The sequence below is a fragment of the Haliotis cracherodii genome, unplaced genomic scaffold, assembly GCF_022045235.1.
Source record: "Haliotis cracherodii isolate W230 unplaced genomic scaffold, xgHalCrac1.p SCAF_34, whole genome shotgun sequence".
Taxonomy (NCBI): domain Eukaryota; kingdom Metazoa; phylum Mollusca; class Gastropoda; order Lepetellida; family Haliotidae; genus Haliotis; species Haliotis cracherodii.
Genome location: NW_027266291.1, coordinates 1,640,230 through 1,665,892, shown reverse-complemented (window position 1 = coordinate 1,665,892; position 25,663 = coordinate 1,640,230). Strand labels below are relative to the sequence as shown.

Sequence of the window (25,663 nt, the reverse complement as noted above, 5' to 3'; positions counted from 1 at the left end):
GGAAAGCCCGAAGTGATGCAGGTCTCAGACGTTTACCACTTCGGTGAAACCCACGAGCACGGGTATGGTGCTGACAAACCTAGAAACATAATCGGGGCGAACCGGGATTCGAACCCATAATCATAGGTTTCTGGCGTGCCCAAGGGACGCAACTCTGCACAGCGAATCGCGGCGCCTTAGACGACGGGGCCATCCGTGTCCCCGTTCAATGCATGATAAGGGATGCCCGATCAAGTGTGTTCTGCAACATCAAGCGTTTTGCTGTTTTTTTGTGGTAATTCAGCTAAAAAGTATCAGTACTGCGGTAACACATGATAATCAACGTTTCGATAACGATAACAATTATTCATAACGTACCTCACATGTGGCAACTGCGCGATATCCTTGGAAGTGTATCCACAATTGAAGATGTGCTACTTTTCAAGCTTACGTATTCTGTTTACAGGGAAAACGGGATGCTCGTGCATCTCGCCGTGTTACATGGCGGGCATACAGTGAAACATTATGATGAGAGGGCTAGTAGTTTTTCGATGTTTCCGAATCGGGTACTGGGTTATGTTACGGTGGGAACAGCATCTAAATTGCGCAAGGGCACGCCTATATTTAAAAATTAATAATTCTTTTAAATATGTTCTAAACCGAAATTTGTTTTGCATAAACTGTAATGAGTTGATTTTGAGCTTGCTGAAACAGCTGCGCGCCAATTTTGTTCATAGGTTATATTTTAGACGGAGTATAAATTCCGACAGATAGCTGGAGATATTACTTTGTAGCTGACAAAATATCCAGTCACTATCCAAAATCATCGCCCACCCACCACCCAAAATATTCAAATTTCATGTTCAATGCAATTTACACACATATACAATTTATAGCACATTTTTACGTGAAAAAAATCAAGTTACCATTTTTTATTTTGTGATAGTGAGATATAGATGACAAAAGTGTTAATGTTTCTATGTTGTATCTTTCAAATATGAAGTTACGAGCCAAGTCATGCCAGACACCGATGCCCAGAAAGTACAGGTCCCCAGTCCATCATGGTGTACAGTCGCTGTCCAGTGTACACCAGAAGCATGGCACACCGTGCTTCACAGTATGAGGTACAAAATAATATTTTGACAATAAATAATCACACAATGTAAATAAATGATGCCTGTATTGAACTATTTTGTGTATCTATTATATTCTATATTGTTGTCTTTTGTTGTAAAATTTTAGTGTGGATGACAAATGAAAGTATACTGTGAATGACATATAAAAGTTTAGATCTGATACAATTTGTACACAGTTAACTGATGATATTTGTATTCAGGCACCCAGTGACATGCCTGACACTGCTGAAGATTATTACCACCTTCTTTTACAATCATTTAGTCAGTGTACATATCATTTTGACAAATTTAAGTTAAATTTATTTATATATTTTTCAGGTCCCACAATGATTATATGGAAGAGTATAAATGCAAAAAAAACCTTTCCATATTCATATGAAATCTCAGTAAAAAACAGAGTCGATGGTACGATTCTGACAAAATCATGAGCACGTGTTAGTGAATCACTATCAAATAGTGATAATACCAGGTGTTCGCGAACGGTGAGAGTATCCTGCCCCACTGGTGTCAGAAGAAATTCCTGGTGTTCAGATCAATTTTCATTATGTGCAAATTGTGTTTATTTTCATGCAAGTAATGAAATATTAGAGTGTCTTGTGAGGTACAGTGCTTCAGACAACAAGAGAGCTGTACTTTTGAAATAGCCGACCAGTGCACTAACAAGTTGCCACTGAGCATTTAGCCAGTGCTTGTGATATTCAAGCAAGGTCACACTGTCCAGAGCCTTGTCAGGTCTTTCCAAAAATTATATGGTAGACATTCGAAAGTCTGCACTAAATATGACAAGTCACACTTCAATATGATGTGATGCCATCCCATTTTATGCCATTCATGTTGAGTTTTCTAAACCCATGGCAAATTGGCATTTACTTATATCTTGAAATTTTGTGAACGACTGGTGCTACCGGTAGGGCAGGAGAAGCTTACCATTTCACGAACACCTTATCTCATCACAAGTCGGTGATTCATTCACAATTTTTCAACACGATTTTGCCTTTCACGTCCAATGGAATCTGTTTCGGCAGATATCGAGTTTGATTGTTCTTTGGCGTTGACGTTATTAATTTATCCATTCACTGATGTAAGTTTTCTTGTTTTAGCTCTACAAAGCAGTCTCTACTTGACAGCGGGGAAGATGATAGCATATTCTGTCGTACACAATGGACCTCTTCCACGTTTTTTCAGTCCACTGCTGTTCAGTACACCTGTTAGCGACAGCCAAATTCAGCCAAAGATTGATGACATCCAAGATGTGGCAAAGAGGGAAAGTCTACTGAAGGTCGATTCAAACTCAATTCCCTAATTAGGTTTACAGGGGGCACGGGTGGCCCAGTCGTCTAAGGCGTCGCGATTCGCTGTGCAGAGTTGCGTCCCTTGGGTACGCCAGAAACCTATGGTTGGTTCGAATCCCGGTTCGCCCCGATTATGTTTCTAGGTTTGTCAGCACCATACCCGTGCTCGTGGGTTTCACCGAAGTGGTAAACGTCTGAGACCTGCATCACTTCGGGCTTTCCTCCCACATTAAGCTAACACGCCGTGATATTACTGGAATAATGTTAAAAGCGGCGTTAAACCTAACTCACTCACTAATTAGGTTTACATGATGCGTTACAAGATGCGTAACTGCCTTATCAACATTTGTGTGGTCCTTTAGTGTCATATATGTTTCATTTATTCAAAAGCAAATGTATAAACTAGAATTATACTTCAGAAATATGTACTGTTTCAACACTGCTATATTTGGGATAGCACTATATGTAATAGTAACGATTCTAGTACTTTGTGGTTTTTGAAACTTCCATGTACCACCTCAACCACTCAGCCACCGGGAATCGAAGCGATTTGTTATCCCAAAAATAACATGTTTGCCTTTGTTCATCAATTAAACGGCATGTATTAACTGTTTGTATGAATTCCATAATTTCTTTTGTCTGAATAGTTAAAACTATAGAAATATGTAATGTTTTCCAGATACGAAATGCAGAGGATATGTCTTCGATCCTGGATGCCGTAGGTGGTGCTGATCAACTTATCCAATTTGCTGGATGTTACTCTCTTACCCGAACACCTGGTGTCATTCCGATTTGTAATCAGTAATCCATGCATGTATTGTTCTCTTTACATCGCCACAAATGCCCCAATGAATCTGTTTCGGCAGATATGATAAATCACAGCCCTAAGGCGTTGACGTTTAGTATTAAATATCATTAATAAGTGCAATCGGGTTCGTTAGTGTTGGTGTTGCTGAATGGTGTCATAGTGCAGTAATAGTTAAAGTAATTTTAGTATCTGCTACTATTTAATACGCAAAATGCCCCAATGAATCTGTTTCGCCAGATATGATATATCACAGCCCTAAGGCGTTGACGTTTACTATTAAATATCATTAATAAGTGCAATCGGGTTCGTTAGTGTTGGTGTTGCTGAATGGTGTCATAGTGCAGTAATAGTTAAAGTAATTTTAGTATCTGCTACTATTTAATACGCAAAAGTTAATAAAACACGACAATATACACTCTCCCAGAAAAGAAACGCAACCCCTATATTTTCAAGATGTTTATCTCAATATTCAAGTTATTATAACACATTTATTATTGAAGACAACAATATGAAATTTGGCATGGTGGCAGTACAGTTATGCAAGTTTAAGTCCAGACTTCGACAGGTCTCCCACTAAGATTGACTTGGCGCAATGGGGCGTCTTTCTCAGTACCTCGTATGAGCGCCACGAGGTGCGATCACAGCATTACACCTCCTAGGAACAGAACAGATTAGACGTCGGATTCTTTCCTGAGGGATTGCTCTCCACTCATCCAGCAGTGCAACGGCTAGTGCATCCAACGTCTGCGGCACGTACTCGTCGGTCCAGATAATCCCAAAGATGTTCGATTGGGTTGATGTCTGGTGATCGGGAGGGCCATGGTAACACGTTGACGTTAGAATTCTGGAGAAAATTCACTGTTGCATGAGCTGTTTGCGGCCGGGCGTTGTCGTGTTGATAGAGCTCCCTCTGTTGGTCGATAATCGGCAGAAGATGAGGCTGTAAGACATCATTGATATAGCGCTGGGCTGTCAAATTGCCACGAATGATCACCAAGTCTGATCTTTGGTTGTAAGACATGGCTCCCCACACCATGACGCTCCCTCCTCCAAATCTGTCGACCTGCCAAACAGTGTTCGGGGCAAAACGTTCGTTTCCTCTTCTATAGACACGCTGTCTTCCGTCACGGCGTTGTAAGAGAACACTGTACGGACACTCTTCTCAAACCTGGCACCTGTGTTGCAATGACGGTAGGTGTGGCTAGCCGATTACATAGGTGGGTGACCCGGATGAATCGATCCTGAGGTGGTGTGGTAACCTTTGGCCTACCAATTCTGGGGCGATCTTCAGTTGCATGACACTGGGTGTATCGGCTCCAAAGTCGGGAAATCGTTGTTTCATGAACGTTGAGGTGCCGGGCAACGTTTCCAAAGCTTTGTCCGGCCTTAATACGACAAATGGCGATATTTCGATCTGCAGCACGCAACCATGGCATATTCGACCTTGTCTTTCGGTGAAAATGATAGAGTGAATCGCTAATCAACACGTGCTTTTATAAACCTATACATCTACTGCTCTTTCCATGAATTGCACGTGCATTATGCTCACTATGATGAATGAAACAACATAATGACCTTGTGCACGAAAATTGGTGTGTTTAGGCGCTTACGTTAATAAACAGTGTACATGGTATAAGTGCATATCAGAAAAAATGTATTTACAATCAATATTTTTCTTCTAGGGGTTTTCTCACATTTCCAGACTGGGGTTGCGTTTCTTTTTTGAGAGAGTGTTTTTGGAATGTTTTCACAGTTAATTCAGTTATTATTCATAACAACGATCTGACCGATGCACAATTATACACATGAATGTTGACATCTGAGAATTGATCGTTAATGAGATATAGTATGAAACCGTCTTTAGGAGAACGTTTCAATGAAACAAACACATGCAACAAATTTTTTTATCAAACTCAAATTTATTTCATAAAGTGGATAATTTGTGGGTATTGTTCGAGTTAAGGTGCATAGTCTTATTTGTTCCCCTACACAAACTACTTTAAGCTAACTAAAGTTAATGTCTTCTGGGTTTTATGACATTCATGTCTATTGCATATTAACACAAAATATTTTCAAGGACTGGCCACTTTGGGAGTGCTTGCAGAAATGCGTGTTCACATCAAAGAAGTAAGGGAACGTTTCTGTTTCGATGAAAGGTATGAATTGAACGCTTCCGTGTTTGAAATGGTGTTCAGTGTACCATCCTTCTCCGAACCTGGGAGCGATAGGCGCAGAATGGAAGAAGAGACAGTCAGTTATTGGATGGACTATCTTCTGGACGTAGCAGGTAATGAGATAAGAAAAACAGTCGGACGTTAGTGTGCTTATAATACATGGGGATGTCCTTATGTAAAGCTAGAACGTGTTTGAGAGTCCAGATGACCAGACACGATCAGGACTGAGAACATGGTCCCTCTTGTGTGTGTCTATATCATCTGTTAAGATCTAACTGCATTCGCAAATATGTGTCATGATGTATTGTCAAGTGAGTGAATATGGTCGGTGAGTTAATGTAGTTGGGTACATATTGTTTAGTGAGTTCATATGTTTGTGTACTTATTTTTTAAACTATCTTTGTTTGACAAAGCTGTATTTTCAGAGGGCAAAGAGTCAGTCACCCTGAGTGACATATTGGTTTTTGCGACTGGCGCGGGATCCATTCCTCCCCTTGGTCTCCATCCACAGCCGCAGCTGACATTCCACACTGCAATGGAACTCAACCCTGAGAACAGAGAGAACTTCCCTCGAGCTAACACATGTGCAAATGTATTAGACATTCCAATGATCAGTAATTATAACCTGTTCAAGAAAAACATGAATGCAGCAATCAGTGTGAATATCTTCACTTCCGAGTGAAAAGACGGACATGACTGTGTTAGTCATGAATTGTCTTCCCCCTTTCAGTTTTGTTTTGCATTTGTTTCACTTTTACAGAACTGTTCGGCTATAATCGATTGAGCTTTTAGTCTAATTTCATTGAATCTGTTACTACCAAATAGGTTAATTGGTATTGACATCTGATTATTTATGAAGATTTTATTTACACGTGTTTAAAACATTTTTAGACGAATGTCTTATCGTATTATTTCTAATATACAAACCAGGTGTTGAATGTTTCATGGATTGATGAGGTATGTTATTAAAGTTTAGTTTAAAGGAATTGCATGCTTTGATATCAACATGACAATGCCGTGTTCCCTGTAGGGTCAGAAGAGGGATCGTTTGAATTATTTTACATTTTTGTGCTTTTGGTAGAAGGGAAACCTTAAATTACTATGACCCTTGTAAATGTGTCTCTTAATGTGAAAATTTGTTTTTGGAGTTTTTGTTGAGACAAAGAAATATTAGCTCATAGGTTTGTGGCATATTGTAAACCTGTTATTTTGTAAGCCTGTAAAGAACGTTTATTGTAATGAAACGAAGAAGGATGCAGATATATTCTTTCTTTAAAACCCCAAATACGTTTAAATGACCATTGTAAGCAATTTTTTTGCAGTCAACATGTTTATGTTGTAATGGAAATTAAAAAATATTGATGATGTTGGTTAAGAATTACTAAGTTTGGGTACAGAAGGTTTAAAACTTACAAACTTACATTTTGATTTATTTGGATTGCATATTATGAACATCTTGTTATGTTTTGAACAGACAGAATATATCCTGTTTATTGATAAAAGTTAATGGAAGTCACTCTACCCCAAATATCCTGTTTTTTCCTGGTGTGGATTACGCCGTTAGCATTATAGTTTCTTGAAGTATTGTATTAAATTTGCAGTCATTTTAAAAGGCTGTCACGCAACACAATAAAGAACCACCAGTTAACAGCTTAACAGGCTATTTTTGTCATTCTTTTAATGTTAATTCGTGAACATTCATTTGTTTCATGTATCTACCTAGACTGATAGTGTCACTCAAATCAGTATGACTTATAACATATTAATCCAGGAACGAAATCAAGGAAATCAGTGGAATTCTTGGCCCATCCAGGGATTTATCCAGGATTCTAAATTTAGTATCCATGGCAGACAAATTGGGAAAAAATAATTATTTTGTTCATATTTTCTTAATGTTTTTGATTTGTTGTTTAACGCTGCACTCAGGAAAATTCCAGCTATATGATATCGGTCTGTAAGTAATTTAGTCTTGACCAGACAATCCAGTGATTGACATCATGATCATCGATCTGCACCAGCGGATACGATGACATGCATCAACCAAGTCAGCAAGCCTGACAACCGGATCCCGTTTGTCGCTGCTTACGACAAACATGGGTTGCTGAAGACCTATTCTCTACTCAGATATTCATTGGTATCTCTTAACGATGATTATATTCAGAGGTATTATAACATTGTATTTTTAGATTGCATTCAATACAGTATTAAATTAAGAATTTGAGATCTTTTAAGACACTTCTTTCACTTTCCAAGGTACATTTCGTTAACTTTAATGTCAGTGGAGTCAACGCTCAGTAGATTCAGTCACTCTCTATCTCCAGCTCTGTACTTATAAAAGTTCTTAACTTATCTTGGCACTGAGATCGACTTTCCCCTTTTCTCCTTGAGAACTTGTTTATCCACAGCGTCTTGAATATCCGATATGTATTTTGCTTGTTCATCAACACAAAGTATCAGGATTTCATTTTCTGATTTCACTTCGGATGTTGTATTTTTATTTCTTTAGGTCATCAAACAACATTCACCAATAGTTCAGTCAAATATCCTTGCAACACTGTTATTTTCTTATTTAGTTCTTCTATTTGCTTTCAAAAGTGTTCTGTTAACATCAACTTCTGTGCCCACTGCATCTTCTGGTTGATCTACCTGTATTTCTCCAGTATATGTCAACTTACACTGCCTTGGGGGTCTGTCTTGGCCCAGCCGTGGTGGAGCTGGGTTGCTCTCAAAGTCACCTGCCAGGAAGAGTTTTACATACACTGAATGACACAGAAAGTAGGTGCCTTGTTGAGACATATAACTATTGTACAATATGGCACTTTACTTTCAGGAGTTGGGCAAATCGGGCATGCTAACTAAACACCCCTATCTTTACCTTAACTATTGTGTCACCAGTTACTTGAAGTTGATGACCTGTTAAAAAAAACTAGTGTTGCATGGTATAATATATTAACTGACAAATCAAGGCTGACTAAACATAAAATTGGAACTGATAATTATGTTACACCACCACGTCGTTAATTGTTTGCAGTTATGAGTGAGTGGGTGAGTGAGTATTGTTTTATGCCGCTTTTAGCAATATTCCAGCAATAACACGCGGGCTTCACACATTGTACCCATGTGGGAAATCGAACCCGGCCTTCGGTGTGACGAGCAACCACTAGGCTACCCCCACCACCCCATTTGCAGTTATGATAACACCTGATTTATTTATTGATTTATTGATTGATTTATTGATTGAGTGAATGAAACATTCCTTTACGTATCGGTATTCTCTAAATAATCTGTGTACAGGAGTGGAAGAGAAACAGCTCATATTTCATCCATAAATACACTCTGTCTGTGCAAAAAACGTATCTATATATAGACTGGTCTTTTCAGTTAGAATGAGAATAATTGCATATAACCAATATTCTCACAACTGAATCATAAATAATCATTATGTTTGATGAATTTTACAAATCATCCTTCTTGATCATCTTTGACTTCCTCTTCATCTGGACGTGAACGGATATTTTTCTTATTTCCTTTCTTCCTCTTGAATGAAACTTTATCATCCTTGATTTTTTCACAACATTCAGCAACCTCATCTTCATTTTCTATCTCCTCCACATCAGGCAGCACCAACACCTCCTTCTGTCTGTTTGTGCTACCCTGTATCTCAATTCTCTGCCCCTTCCTGTCCTGGCGCTTCACAAATTTTATTGCCATCCTGGAGCAGGCAGTCTCTTCCAGGTTGGCAGGTGAAGCTTCTTCAGAATGTGCTTCAAGTTCTCTCATTTTTTTCCTCTCATCTAAAAACTTGAATGCTGCTTGTGTGTTGGAGGAATCAGACATATCAGTGTTTGACACATCATCCAAAGAGTAGGGAGTCCATCGCTCTGGGTGAACTTTGTAATCTGGAGTACCACGTCTGTGACCACTGTGACATGATAATTTGTTGGGAGGACATCTAAAATCTCTGTTTTGATGCTGGGAATGCCGAGGTCTGCCATAACCTCTGATTTGCGAGTGGTTGTATGGTTTGCTAATGCGTACATCACACTTCTCTCCACAATGTTTATATTGAGCAGTTTTCTCTATTGTCCTTGTATCTTCTTCATTAGGATCTTTCTTCAGAAGATCCTCATTAGATGTCTGATGGGCCTTCTGATGTGCCTCATGTTTCACCTCCAGAACAGACAGATAGCCAAACACATCCTTTGTCTTGTCTGCAAATTTGTCAGAGCAGCTGTTCAGCTTGAATTCAGGAGCCTGATCTTGATTTGCCATTACTGGGGATATAATGAAAGATGTAAGTACATGAAACTCTGGAAAAACAGTTATTGTTTCTGCAAATATGTAAAACTGTGGTGAGAGTAGCCATGTTTTTATTCGGGTAGAGAGGCACCAAAATTGGACTTTGTAAAATGTAGCAAGAAATCGAACTCTAGTTATTATTATTAATAATTCAAAGTACACTACGTCTATTACATCATTGGGGTAAATTCTGTATATGGGCTTTTGTCACACTTCAGATTTTCAACAGATCTTCACTATCAATTATCCAAAATTAGTTGGGCAAGAAACAGTATCTTGCTACCCGTCCCTAAAGCGTATGTATGAAGTGGGAAACCCTCACATCTTTTCAAATCTAAAATATAGAAATTGAAGAGTTGTATGGAATTTAATAGAGGTAGTATTCTTTGAATTATTATCAATGACAACTATTGTTTGATCATTCTTGGGAATACTCTACCTCTATAACCTCACTGCCAGAATATACCAGAGGGACTGGTGGGTACTGACATCAAGGAATACCCTGGAAGTTTAACAGTCAACTGAAATATTGGGAGAAGGAAACTTTAACCCCCGATGAACAAAATTATTCCCATCCTGGCTGTTTCCCTCACAAATTCAACTATTTGGGGGTACCTGAAGGTTCCTAAAACAACACAAATGCTGTTGTATAAACCCACATTTTAGGTATAACAATATAACAAACCACATTGAAAGGCCTGAAAACAAATAATGTCAAGGACATAAACAAATATGAAGTAAAGTTCCAAAGAACTACTGTCATATTTGCATCCAGAACCTCTATGTGATGTCATTCATTTTACCTTTACTATCTATGACATCATTTCCGGTTCTGATGACGTCACATCCGGTTCTGACATCATTCCCGCGACTTCTGAATGTGATACCAGCTCTTAACCTATGATCTACCCTACACATAGTTGTCAGTATGGTGCAAAAGGTTACCCACCCCACCCCACCCCACCCCCACAAGGAATGGAAAGCAACTGCTACTGATTGATTGTATTGCCACCAATGGTCCAAGACTAGTCCCTGTAAGTCTGATTGAATGTCTTGTAAGTAAAAGCTAGTGAATGTGTTTTGGTCTGCTTGTTCTTCTGAGTTTCAGGACACTGGTAGACAGTGCTCTTATCTCTTGAGCTAGACTGATCCATACTCTGCATGCTGATATCAGCCTGAAATTGTAGACATAGGTGGTACTAACCTTCCCAGAGTTGTGGATTGATTCTTGGCTACAAACCCTGGTAGAGTTCTAACTATTAAGGTGCTCCAGCCTTCTGCATGAGTATGACCTGAGATAGCAAGAGCAGGGAGTTCTAAGACTCTGGCTGCAGTTGCCATAGCAAGTAGCATGTGCCAAAAGTTTCATAAGGTACCCCCAAAAGAGCAGATAAAACAACCGAAAGGTTCCATTTTGGAAATGTCTATGGAGTCTAAACAGCCTCCAAAATAAAATATCACATAAGTCAGTTCAAGACAAAATGATTCCCTATAGAAAGTCTATCGTGTTGAAGCACTGAGATAGAGTAGATGTGTATTCCTCTATGATACCTTGTCAGAACTTACGAGATGAATTAAAACGTTTGCCACCATAGGTACAGTTACAGTTCCTGTTCCTAATCCATGTCTTCTCCATTGACAGAACTTTTGTCATAAATGGCTGAAGAAGATGCTCTCCGAGATCTGGCCACAGATATGGAGAAACCGGAAGCTTGCATCTTATCCGCAAGAACTTCCAGACGTGAATATGAAAACTCTAGACTGCTGTGCATGACATTTGATCTGGGTTGATGAAGAAGATCAGGACGTTCCGTTAACTTAAGTGGTTTGTCTAGAATTAACAGAGACCACCTGGGATACTATGACCGAGCTGGCAATACCGGTGCCGTGATGATAATCGTCAGTCAGTATCCTTTTATCTTCCTTATGACTTGGAAGGTGTCTACTTGGAGAGTTTGAGGATCTGGAACTGTACTGGTGTACCCCAGGAACCCTTTTTGTTGAGACATGTGGCAAACAAATCCAAATGTGTGGAATTCCATCAGTCCGACTTCTTAATCTGATAGAAGGTTTGAGCTGAGGGTCTATCATAATCATATACGAATACAAGCTTGAAAGAGTGACTATTCCTTCTTAATACCCGCCATAATGACCTTGTTGCTTCTTAAGCATATCTTGTAGCATGTTCAAAGAGAACTTTGTCATAGCATCTGGTTGGGATTACAGATACAAGTGATCTTCCTGTCCTCCTTGTTGGGCCACCTCAGACTGTGGTGCATGATGTGGATCCCTACTCTCTCTTAAATCTATGTAAACAACTATTTACTAAGGTAACAAAATATATAATCTTCATCTGCTGTATATCAGGATAATAAACACTAATCCTTGTTAAACTGAAGCTGTAATTAAGTGTGACTTCTACCAAAATGTTATGTGCTATGTCAACTCAGAATTCTTGTTGTTCTTGCCACTTGCACTCACAGGAAAGAAATGAAATTTTCTACCTTATGAGCCTAAGGAACGGGTTGCAAAATACTATTACTTGCACAACTAATTATGGACAGTTGGCAGTGAAAAGGACTTCTGTTGAAAACCTGAAGATTATCAAAGCAAGATGACAATGATGTAATAGGTGAGTTGAGGTGAAATTGGGTTTAACGTCGCGTCCAAGATTATTGCACTTGTATTGTGACGTGTATGCACGCGTGTGTGTGTGTGGCTGCGTGTTCTAGTCCGGACTGATGCCAATTTATAGTGCTAGCACACTGAAATACCATGCCGCAGTATACTGACTCCGAGCCGACCAGTCCTTGTTTTAGCCCCTTAATGTCGTGCGCCAGACAGGGTAACAACAAGTACCATCTTTTAACGTCTTTTGGTATGACGCACCCATGGATCAAACCCCGGACCTTCTGCTCTCCGGGCGGACGCTTTACCACAAGACCACGGAGGCGGCAATGACGTAATAGAGGTAGAGTATTTACAAGAATTAATCGGCAACATTTCTGTGTATAAAGTAGACACAACTTATCCTAACTGAAATCTACATGACCTTCTTCGAACAGCAAGCCCTCGCCACATAATCCACCCTACAAATTTGCTGGTACAGAAAAGTCAACGAAACCTTTGCCATCATAAAATACTTCTCTTTCAAAAAATGCATTCAATTTTACATTTGTTTCTTATTTAACATACTGTGATTTAGCTTGTTAAAACTTAATTCTTCAAAAACAATATCTGGAACATAATGTGCATAACATGATGTACAACGAGGTAAACACGAAATAACATGCCACAAAAAAAAAAAAAAAAATATTTGACAGGGCTAAATTTGTAGACCTTAGATGAAGCAGATAATAATGCAATAAATTTGTCTTGAGTATTAAGACATTTAGATTGCAGATATTTTTCTCTTCAGTTGTCAAAGTCAAGGTCAATCAACACATAATGTACATAGGGAATCAAATGTTTTACAACTGATGTGTTTTGATGTGGAGTTTTGCTTTGTAACATGAAAGGTAATATGAGAAGTTTAATCCGTTTCTCATTATTTGTTTTAAAATATTGTTCACATACTGTAAATCTTGAAATTAATGCAAGCATGAATTAAATGCGAAAAATGCAAGTTGTCTTTGTTCGCATAAATGAAACTTCCTGACTATCAACAATAAGACGGCCTCACTGCACACTTTGGATAGCGGAAATACCAACTTGAATATATACCCAAACACAGTTTATTGAGCAGAAGTTGTAAATAGAACATAACAACGTCGTTTAAAGAATAGGAATTACAGAATAGGCATCCAGTGAGTTATCACTGCTGGGGTTAAGAGTTCTACACACTCGTGTCAAACTATACATTATTGACCACTGAAATCAGTGAAGTGTTGATGGGGGGAATCACATTGAATTTGTGTCGCATTTTTGGCTAGGTCAGCAGTTGTATTAATTTGGAGACGCATTAATTTCAAGATTTACTATATCAAACTGAATATTAGACAGTAAAACTATTTATAAATGAAGCATTGCATCATATGGAAATAAGATCACTTACCAGTCCTCATGTATATTGCCAATATGTTTTGCATATAGATTTTGTGTATCGTGATACATATCGTATCGGAAAAGGCACTCTAATACCCAGGCCTTGGCCAGTGTAGGTGTCATATGAAGTTGATTCTCGTGTAAATCTAGTGCATGTATTTCACTGACACAAGCTGCAGTGCTTTAGGCAAGTAGAAAAACAGTGATGTACTTTAAGAGCATTCGTGACCAACTCGTGTTATTCTGAGACAAGCCGAATAGCGACTCGTGCCCCTCTCATGGCCATTTTTGCGACCGGTGTAAGGTGCCAAAATCTACCTCTCTTCAGAGTATACCCAGGTAGATTTTGGGGACTTCCCAGAATCTACCCCCCTTTCCTAGAATCAACCCCCAGGGAGTATAATCTGGGAGTTCCCAGAATGTACCCCGGGGTGTAATCTGGGAGCTCCTCCCAGAATCTACCCTGGGTTATAACTATAATCTAGGAGCTCCAAGAATCTACTGCAGCCCTGTTTGATTTAAACATTTTTATTTCATGAATGTACATGAAGTTTTCTTTTGGGGGATGCATCTAACTCAGCCTTGATCTCTCCTGGTCAATTGCTGTAAAAACATTGTCATCTGATTAAGTACACAGTACACATCTAATTAGTTTTAAAACATTCATATCCCAGAATCTACCCCCCTTTCCCAGAATCTATCCCCAGGGGGTATAATCTGGGAGTTCCCAAAATCTATCCTGGTGAAGATAATACCGGTAATAAATTGTTATTGAATCCAAAACATGCTAGGAAGAAATAAATATTGTTTAAACTAATAAAAAAATATCTTACAAATCGCAATGACTTTAACTCATTGTAGTCATCATCATTTTGTAAGTTCGAAAGTTGGTGTTGAGAATTGTGTGAGGAAATGTCTTACACTTATGTTATTGAATAAGCTTTAATATGCTTTGTGAATAGACCTACCTACTTTTGATTGCATATAAAATCATTTTGAAACCAAATATAAGTATGCACTTGTGTCTGTAAGTACCTTTGTTTGGGGAGGCGTGTATCACAGTATCAAGAATATATTCTGACTATAGAAGACATCACATCATTAAAACCATCTAATTATTTGTCCATCTACATTCAATTTCTTCTTTAAGACTTTTTACACTGGTGCTCATCTAGTCTTTGCGCGTTGATGCTCATAAGATAGGTCGTTCATCATTGACATATGTCCTCCACGAAATATTACTATTAGTCACTTGCTCTCCCTCGTCAACAACATCTTGCTATGTGTGTTACTCATCTGGCGCATGAAACCTGTATTTAACTTGGTCACTGCCGATACACTTCTCCGAGTTGTGGGCCCCTGTGGGAGTAAGGGTGGTTGACAATCCAACTTCAACCAGCCCCATGGTGGAGGTTGGAGCAGTCCTATGGTTACAGCTGACACTGACCATAATGTTTATTTATTTTCTCCAGAATCATGAAGTCTATGACCCCCTTCCTCAACCTGAAGGGGATCAGGTTCAAAGCGTATCTGGACAGTTGCTTACAGGATCACATCAAGAGGGAGGAACTCATCCCAAATAACCAGTACCAGAATATTTCCCTTGCCTTCCTGCACGCCTTACGTCAACATTGCTCCCTTCATCAGTGGCAGGAGCTCAGGCTTCTTATCTTCGCACAGGCAATCAAGTGCTTCCTTCTGGCGTTCCCCCGTGGTCGCAATTCGAACCTGCACTGGTGGACTCAGCCGTAGAACATCTGCGACAGTGTCTCCTTTACTACCACTTACAATTTTTATGGTATCCTCTCGACAGGGCTGGGGTGCCCATCTTCCTGACCTGCAAGCAGACACTGAGCAGTGAGGTTGTGGTCAGACGACCGCTTCTTGTGGCACATCAACAACCTTGAGTTCAACACACTGGTGAGGCAATGAACCACCAGGGCTCTTCTACTCCTTTGCAGTTTCCAACTCGAAGATCAGAAGACGTTTTGTCCTCCTTCATGGGACTTGAATGTTGTCCTTCTCATCTCAACTTGGCTTTGTATGAACCCTTGGTGCATTCGTCACCACTTGCTGCTCTCCTTTACTTGCAAGAAGACTCGTATACCTATCGATGAATGTTATGTGTGAAAATACGACAAACAAATCAGAATGTGCGCATGATTTCTAGTTCTTCATCAAAGAACCCCTCAGAAATAATTTTTGATTTTACATACGTCTTGCATCACAAATATACCCAAGACACAGTTAAATGTGTTCAATCATACTGTATAAATTCTGCATGTCCCGACGTGCTTTAAATTGCATCTGAAATATATATTATATATGGGGAAATATATGTGAACCATTACACAATGTTTTTGGTATGTATGCCCATTTGCGCTAAGACATGCCCCCTTCAAAGTATACCCGGGTAGATTCTGGGGTCTTCTGTCACCATCACTTCTCCAAGTGGACTGAAGCAGATGCGTATCCTGATCAGTCTGCAGATTCTGTGGCTGACTTCCTATACAAGACTGTGTGCATACATGGCTGCTTTGACATTTTGATCAGTGATCAAGAGAATTCATGAACACTATGACTGACAATCTTATGACCAAACTAGGACCTGAGCATAGAGTCAGTTCACAATACCATCCTCAGATCAATGGACAACGAGAGCAAGACAACAGGACCCTTGAGAATACCCTCTCAAAGCTTGTCAACGACTGTGGAGACAACTGGGATTTTTTTTTATACCTGGAGTTCTGTTTGCCCACCATACATCTGTACATGCATCAACCAAGATGACACCATTTGAATGCATGTACATCAGAAAGGCAAAACTACTGCTGGACATTAAGGACACCAAAAGAGGATGTGATGATTATCTCCAAGCCATGCAGAACCTGAGACAAAACATCACATCAAAAGTCAACAACAACATTACAAAGGCCAAGGAGATTCAGAAGGAACAACATGACAAGCTACACAACAGTCATCATGAGTTGGAGCTAGGGACAAAAGTCTACCTGAAGAATTCACGTCGACTCAACAGAATTAGAGCGAAGCTTGAGCCAAGGTTCATGGACCATATGAAGTTCATCAAGTGCTTGGTTAGGGACATGTTAAGCTGAAGAGTTTGAAGAGTGGCCAAGTGCTTCGCAATGCATACCATGGATCAAATTTGAAAAGACACACTCCACATGACGTCTTCCCCAACCCATACCAGTCCTACTAGTCCCTCCAGCTACACCAGGCCTACTACCAGATCTACCAAGACTACCAGTTCAACCAGTCCTAGCTGTCGCACCAGCCACACCAGTTCAAAAAGCTCTGTCAGCCCTACTGTACCACACCACACCACGTTTATGAGTTCTACCAGCCGTACCAGTCCCATAAAGTCCAAGAGGCCCAGCAGCACAACCAGGTGGAGAAAGAATCTGAGGCACCAAAAAGACAACACAAGACCAAGGGTGATGGCAACTGCTTCCTCCGTGCCATTAGTTATTTCCTAACTGGTCAGGAGACGTCCCACTTAAGCCTGAGAGATGCTGTTGTACAACACACGAGTGAGAAAGGGGAAAAGCTAGAAATTTACCTTCAGCAGAATGTGACGAAAAACTCTTTCGTCAAGAATGGCCGAAAATGGTGTCTGTGCAATGGATGCAGAGATTATGGCCACTGCTTCTCTTCTGTAAACTGACATTGTTGTCTGGCTGGTGCCTTAAGCATATCCTTCATATGAGAAAGAAAGTGAGGGATCAATGACAGGTAGGTAACGAAGGGCAGGGGGTGGCCCAGATGTAGAAGAGAAAATACTCCCAATCTATCATCCCTCTCAAATGTTTATCACATGGTCCAAGACAGCAACATCTTCGGCAAGGGCTCTTCGCACGTCCCTGGAGTGTCTTACTCATGCTTGGCTCTGAGTGGTCTCTCATATTATCCAGACCAGAAGGTGATTGTGTCCTCATACAGAATGAAGTCAGTAAGTTATCATAAATATCCCAATATACCAAACATTTAAGATATATACCATTCCATGTTGACGAGTTGAAACAATCATCAATCAAAATCTCTTAGATAGGCTCCAAGCAATCAATGCTCATATGACACAACTTATGTTCATTATGTTTAGTGACTTGGATTATTGCATGTAACCTTACCAAGGCAGACTGGGGCCTGCTGAGTGAGGTGTTAAACAACCAAACAAATATTTGTAGTGTAACCATATGAAAATGAAAACTAAAACAAATCAGTTGCACATCCAATGGAAGCCATGTTGTTTAACCATAAACTGGTATTGGATATTTTTTGTGTAGTGAACAGGGCAATTAAATTGGCACCAATTACATCATACTCAAAGGGGAATAACCCAGACATCTTCAGGTTGGAAAACGAATAACTCATAACACTATTATCTTTTCACTCATTTAGAGCTGCCTACTTTCAATGTGAGAAAAATGTGTGCATATTTTCCAACTTTGATATTGACTATTTCTAAAACTGTGTTTTGTTTCATATAAAAAAAGAGAGTTATTTTTGTGTATATACTCATCCATTTTTATTTACTGGTTTCTGATTTTTGGAAGTGGTTGACCAGAGTATTCTCTCAATATCATATCCCAAACTTAAACCATGGCTCCTTTGTCTTTGACCGTGGTCTAACTAACTGAATTGTTAGTTAAACACCACTTGGCAATATAACGGAACTTCTTTTTTTCCCTATCATTTGTCTTGATGACTGAACAATTTCATGAAAAACGTTTGTCGCCAGCGGGATTTGAACCTGCAAAGTCCGCACTAAAGGCTAACGAATGTAGTCTTCTGCCACGGTGACATGGGAGAAAGGGTGTGAAATTAACAACTAAATATTTACTTACATCTGTACCAACTGCTTATCCCTTTTTCAACTGCAAAATGTGTTTAATGCAATGTTTATACAGTATGTTACTCAATGCATTCTAGTATGTGTACAGTATGTAACACCTCCGTGCACTCGAACAACAAGCCTTGTTGGCAAAGAATGGTTTCTTTATTAACACAGTAGAACTACAGAACCGGGCGATCAATAGTTACAGAATCAAACATAGGAAGACGACGAAGTCACATGACACTTGGGCAGCTGAGGGCTGGACTGGCTGGTCTGTGCTCGACTCTCCTTGTCATTATTCTGCTGAGCTAGTCAGTTCTGATTAACTTGACAGTCGCCGTGTGAGCAATTATGCTGTTTACATAAGTACTTAACATTTACTATGTCAGCAATTAGGCTGCTTATATAAGTACGTCAGCTGACCAATTATTATTCTGCTGAGGTGATCAATTATACAGTGTAGTTGCACGACTATTCAGTGCAATTGTTAGGGCTCACAAAATGCCCATGGCAAATAGTGTTACAAGTACTTGTGATTTTGTAGCTTTTCATTCAACGAAACGAACAGATAGAAAAGAAATTACTAGTATCTTGATCAGGTCTATATTTGCTCATAATAGGCCCATCAACATGGGCAAGTAATATTTAGTTGATTGATAAATGTGCTTGAGTTGGTCCAAAATGAATGGTATACTTGCCCCGGGATATGCATTTCATAACCAAAGGCGGCAAAGTGCGAGGTGCACGTGCAAAAAGCTCTGGGAACACATTTCATGTGCTTCACATGTGGCCGACTCACACAGTGTCCTCACAGTTGAGCAAAGAGTTCCTGAATATCTTTCAAAATATTCAGGAAATACAAAACAATGTTTTTTAAGCATTTTAGGTGTCATAAATGTTGGATATGTTTAAGGATGTCAGACCACTCGGACCCCAGTGCCTCATGGTCTAACCAATACATAGACATTATTGAATTTGGTATGTACATTAACTGAGCCTGCTTCCGTCAAAGACTCACTTGTGATTTCCACCTGTTTTGGTCCAATGTGTTGTACAAATGTGTATTGAATGTTCTCGGATTGAATAGTTTCACAAAAATAGTCACTCAAGATACTCCAGCATAAAGAAGTGTGTCCTTATTCTGCCCGGAGGACCGCTATGAACCTCTGTACAGCATGCTCTCACAAAATTATGTATATAGTCTTCCAAACTTTTAGACTGAACACATTAAGCATGGATAGGCTGTCATTTGTCATTGTAATCCACATGTCATGTTGTTCAGGTGGCAGCAGATGGTTGGATATGTCCCCTTTAGAGTCACATGCACTTTACCAATTTTCAACCTTTGATAACTCACCCTGCCAGCTGAGCTTTAAGCTCGAGCATTATGACGAGTAAACAGTGATAAAGGGAGTTGGGTACACCCCTTAATCACCCTACACCTGTTGCATACAGCTCTTATGCAGTAGTATAGGTAATGGTGATTCTGGACCACTTCCACAGGAGCCAGATTTATATACCTATACCGCTACTACAGAGGGAATTTTTTATGCATAAACGCTGATGCGATTCAACGATCGTCATGATACGTATTAAAAGAATCATCAATATCAATTAATAATGAATAAAATTTACTATAGCCCACAAGGATATTGGAAAGGTATAGGAGCAATACAAAAATTAGCCACTGAGGCTAAGGTATCTAAAGATGTGGCCAAGGATTGGTTTAAGAAACAAGTGATGTGGCAAATATACTTACCGGCACCGCATTATATACCGAGCAAGAAGTTTGATATTTTTACAACGAATGAAGTTCATCAGGCTGACCTCTTGTTTCTTCCCCATGATAAGTAAGACGCAAAACGTATAAATACGCTTTAACTTTAGTGGATGTGGCTAGTCGCTACAAGGAGGCCAACCATTAACCTCAAAAGATTCAACAGAAGTAGCTAATGCACTAAACTAAGTAGCTAACGCAGACCACTAAAAGCTATTTCAAGTAGATCCTGGTTATGAGTTTATGGGATCAATAACTAATCTGTTAAAAAGCCACGATGTCGAAATCAGGCGTGGTGAAAAAGAGGCCCACTGTTGTCAAGCTATCGTTGAAAGATTTAACAGGACATTAGCGGAACATTTATTTGGATATCAGTATGGGATCGAAATGAAATCGGAACGATTAAGATCAACCGAATGGGTGACACGATTATCAGCTGTTGTATCAGAGCTAAATATTGAAGTAACAATGCGATTAAAATGAAATCCGTGACTTCCGAATCTTCAGCACCGAGGAGAGGCAAAGAACAAAAACTTCCGGATAGAGTAAGGGTAAGATATTTATACCAGCGAGGTGAACTCGAAGGAGGCCTACGTCGCGCAACCGACCCGATCTGGTTCCTTGAGATATATAACATTAGTCGGTTGGTTACGAAAGAAGGAGAGCCTATTCTTTATTATCTTAAAGATGGACCAGGTAGGGCATTTGTACGAGAAGAGTTGTTCATAGTTCCCAACAATACAGTATTACAGCATTGTAAGTAACCATAAGCGTAGGTAGTGACACCATCCTTATCAATCCATCTCTTTGTATCTAAGGGGAATAATGATGTCTTGTTCATTCTTAATCCGTATATCCTGTGATTGTAACTTCTTAAAGAGCTCACCTCGTATTTGAATGTTCTACCATTGAATAATGCTTCTTTATACTGTTCGTGTTTGATATGATTTTATACCACATGCTTCTTAACACCCTTAGCTTTTCTTATCTCTCCTTTATCAGACTTCTTTATAGAATACATGTTAGGTCTTAATCCGACATACTCCGCTCTAGGGGTCCCAGCACATTCATCCTTCATCTTACCTAACACCTTTTTATTTACTATGCTGTGCAGTGGATTATCTTTTGGGTAATCGCTCGTGTCGTACATATCTATTTATTCTGCCATATCTTTATACACATCCTTGGTTTGTATTTCCATCAACAAAGAATCTGTATCGGTATATAACACCTCGCATCTGTCGCCGTATTACTTCTTAAGTTCGTTGTAATAAAAGTCATACATTAAGTGTTTTGACAAGTCAAGAATATTCATACCAACGTACCCCGGTCTGTTGAATTTTATATTACTCTTCTGCATGTGCAGCGCCGCTAAGTCGTTATCAAATATCTTGCTTCTGATATAAGACGGACTGGCTATAAGTTTCCTGAGTCTTTCTTCCTAATCAGATCTGACTAATTTAACATCAACACGCTTCCTTAGATTCTCCATAGTTTTACCAAATACTGAGTTATTCATGAGCTTATATAGATTCTTTTCGAAATCGCTGGTAGCCATCTTAAATCTGTGTTCAGCCTTATATAGGGCCCCATCCTAGGGCTTTGATCAAACTTTAGAACTCTGTGTATTTTCTTTAGTTTCATACCTAACGATAGATATAACTGGAGATTTCTGTAGTGAACTATATATTTTGTCTTATCCATCAAATTTGGTACGAGTTTTTCTACGTTAGCTAATCTAGTATTACCCATCAAGGATCGTTGATATTCCGACATCCAATCTTTATTCACCATTAATCATTCAGGAGCTAGCGGATAACTGTTATGGTCTTTAAGTAACAAATTTGGATATTCCAAGTCAACTTCTAGTATGTACCCTTTATTCAAATCGACCTCATGGATATCATTCAGATCGATCCACTCAAAACCACCCGTAGGTAAAGGTTGACTCATAGCCCATCCGTACAAATTGTTGGCGTCGAGATATAATATGTGCGTATCGGGTTTACTCGGATCATATCCTTCCACAAATTTATTATTAGCTTTAGAATACTTTTTCGCCGCCATCAATATAAGACCTCTTAAAATCCTTTCTCAATAAACAAGTGCATATCGTAATCTGTGAGTAGTTTTAGTTCTACACCAGTCTTCTTCAACAATGCATCCCATGATAGTCCGGGACTGGAACAGTACCATGCCGGATCTAAGCCGTATTGTTTTAAACATGTCTTTCTAAATATCTCGAATTTATCAGCGAGTAACAGTACATAATTTTTTAAGTACAGATCGTGATAATCGCCTAAATTCTTACAACCTAATTTATCCCACACCGTCAGAGCGTGTTCATAATCGGCATCGGTTATTTTAGATTCTGTTAAGTTACTATAGAATGATTAAGGGGTGGTAATTTAGTTTCGTCGAACCTAGACCAACCATCGATATATTTGTAAGGATATACACCTTTTCTCAACAACAAATGATGAGTTAACCGATCGGTATATTGATTTGTTATTGCAAAATCATCGGGATTGTTCGCATGAGCTAAATTGTCAGTGAAGATAACAGAAACTGTACGGAGTCTCTGAATCTAAGCCCATTACTTTGCTTAATTCTAGCTTTCCCATCCTTGTCTGTATAATGTATAGTTTTAGTCAACAAGAATGATATGTATTTTTCCATATTATTAGGAATGCACGTTAAGCCACCGTCGATCTTTGATGAGATGAGAATCATATCCTCTAAGGTTATGAAACACAACGGGGATGGGTATTGTTTGAGAATTCAGTTTTTAGTTTCAAGTTAGGCGACATTTTTTTATTTGTTGGTTTACGGATGCGCCGCTCTTTCAAAGTCCAAATGTTAAAAAAAATAAATATGAAAATTACCCTTTTTTTTATTACCGCCGATCTTTTCGACAAAAAGTTCAAACAAAAAAAGATTTCTTTTCCTCGTCAAGCGTAAAGCAAAGGGAAGTCACTCTGATATTTCTTGCTGGGATCCTTCTCTAATACCATCAAAGCTTGTCAACGCAAAGCGCAGTGGTGACCAGTTTAACTATTTCAACACTGTTGGCGGTTCAAAGCCACAAGTCACACCGCACGGTAAACCGTCCAAGCCACGTCAAAATAGTTTATAATTATATTAACCTACTTGTCATATCATTCATTTATTAAATCTATCACATTTCACAATGTCTGAAATACGTATTCCATTTGATTTTATCATTTTTTTATCTATAGATTAAAAATATATTCACATGACACTATTTCCCGCAGTGTTATTGAAAATAAAATTCTCGGACACACTTCGACAACGGATCCTCACGGGCTGAAACGTCTTTATTTACAAAGTAATAAAATCATCAAAAATGTATCTATAAAAGTTGCCAAACTGACATCTTAGTTATTATTTCCAACTTTTCGTGCGATCGCATATCGTAAGTCAAATGACATCTCGGCTTTCGTTGCCTGGATTTCTAGCTCGTAACCTAGCTCTATGCATCCATAAAGTTCCATATTTTTAATATAGATTGCGATTTCATGCTAAAACGTTCAGAATAACATAATTTAACCCAAACCTTTCGCCCAAAGTCTGAAAATTATCGTTGCTGTAATTTGATTAGCTGCCTTAGGTCACGTGCTTAAGTTTGACCAATCACGAACCTTGAAGCAGATTTTGTCGGTGAAACAATATAAGTTTTTTTAATGTATACTGACATGGCAGGACATATGTGTAATTCATATGAAGCTTTGAAAACTGAGGTATTTCCTCATGTTAGTGAGGGGAAGCCACTATCATTGGGAAATGGGTGATGACAGATATTATTTGTAATTCTTTTTAAAATAATGTTCCAACAACGTAAACAAATAAAAATTAAAAAGAAATAGGTAAGTGGATTTTATGAATTCTTATATTTGCCGAAAAAATTGTTAAATTTGCGCTAAATTTGGACGTTATGAATGTTTTAGCTTACATTTTTATTTATTTAAAACGAACTTTAGTTAGTTGTTCATGAATTATTTAAATAATGAAATACACATAACTTTCATATTTATAAACAATAGGATTAATTAGACCTTTCAAATAGTGTATGGCCAAACATGAAGTAGCAAAGATGTTAATTTCAGCAGATAATTCCTTGATAAATGTTGGTTTCATCTATCACACAACAGTCTCTGGGAACTTGGTGTCACAGCAGTAATCTTCTGGTTGGCTGGTGTTGAAAGAGTTAAACCTTGCCCATGCTGCCAAAACAGCAGCGTCTTTCATGCATTTCCACCCATGACATGAATATTGTTATGTTGCCATTCTTGCACAAGCTGAGTGCCAGGGATATAATAAAATGTTCTTGAAAAATTGAGTTTTTTACTTTTATGACCCGAGGATATTTTTTTTCATACCTACCTAACTTTTTAGGACAAAATTCAGGTAAAAGAAATGTGAGAGGCTTTTTTTAATTTTTTTTAATTGGCCTGCCTCACTTTTGAAATGAGTTTGAAATCCGTAAACCAAGAAATAAAAAAAGTGTCGCCTTACACTTGTTATGCGCGGCTCCCCGATAATTACCCTTGACGTGGCAATAATCTCTTACGGAATCCCCATTCAGGGGTTTATTACAAATATGACAACTCGTCGACTTCTTATAGGCCCTCCAATCATCCCTCGTCATACACATGGATTTCTTACGCGATAAATTTTCCCTGATTATTCTCTCTTCGTTCTGTAGGTATTCTAGGAACTTTCCCACTGCATCGGGACCTCTGTAAATCACGGGCGGGTTTTGTTTTCCCATCATACCTTACAACTATATATCCAAACCCACAAGGAATATGTTCTTGAGTTTTGTACGTAAAACTACAATCAGTATTGTGTTCGGTATTTTCTTTAGGTTTGATAACCCTTCCTACCAGCTGCGACTTTAAGAGGATTCTTAGTCACTCTGGCTTGTGATTTCACAATCGCTGGTATTTCCTCATTCACTTGTTGTGATTTCACCATCAGGGTTATTTCCTCGTTCACTTGTTGTGATTGTGTTTCCACAATCTGTTGTGCAATCGGGGTTTGTACTTGTTGTTGCGTCTCCACAATCGGTGTCACTTGAGTCTCCATTATTAGTAAGTGGGCACTTATGTTTAAATTGACAATACCTGGCCATTATTAAAGCAGTGGTCACCGGAGCTAAGAACATTCCGTATCTATGATAAAACTCACAGCTTACAGCTTATAGCGTGTTTGATGAATGGGTCTTTCTCGAGAGATTTGCATAAATACGGACAATGTTCTGCCGGGATAGGAGTGA

At 38.9% G+C, this 25,663-nt stretch overlaps 1 protein-coding gene across 1 annotated transcript in view; it reads right to left on the bottom strand.

Annotated features, from left to right (window-relative positions):
• Positions 1-7,699: 7,699 nt before the first annotated feature.
• LOC139477686 (U5 small nuclear ribonucleoprotein TSSC4-like) overlaps positions 7,700-25,663 on the bottom strand; it is a 36,857-nt gene continuing 18,893 nt past the window's right edge. The window contains exon 2 of the mRNA XM_071260066.1: positions 7,700-9,663. Within this exon, the coding sequence (XP_071116167.1) occupies positions 8,852-9,663 (812 nt within the window). The 3' untranslated portion in view covers positions 7,700-8,851. The remainder of the gene's footprint in view (positions 9,664-25,663) is intronic.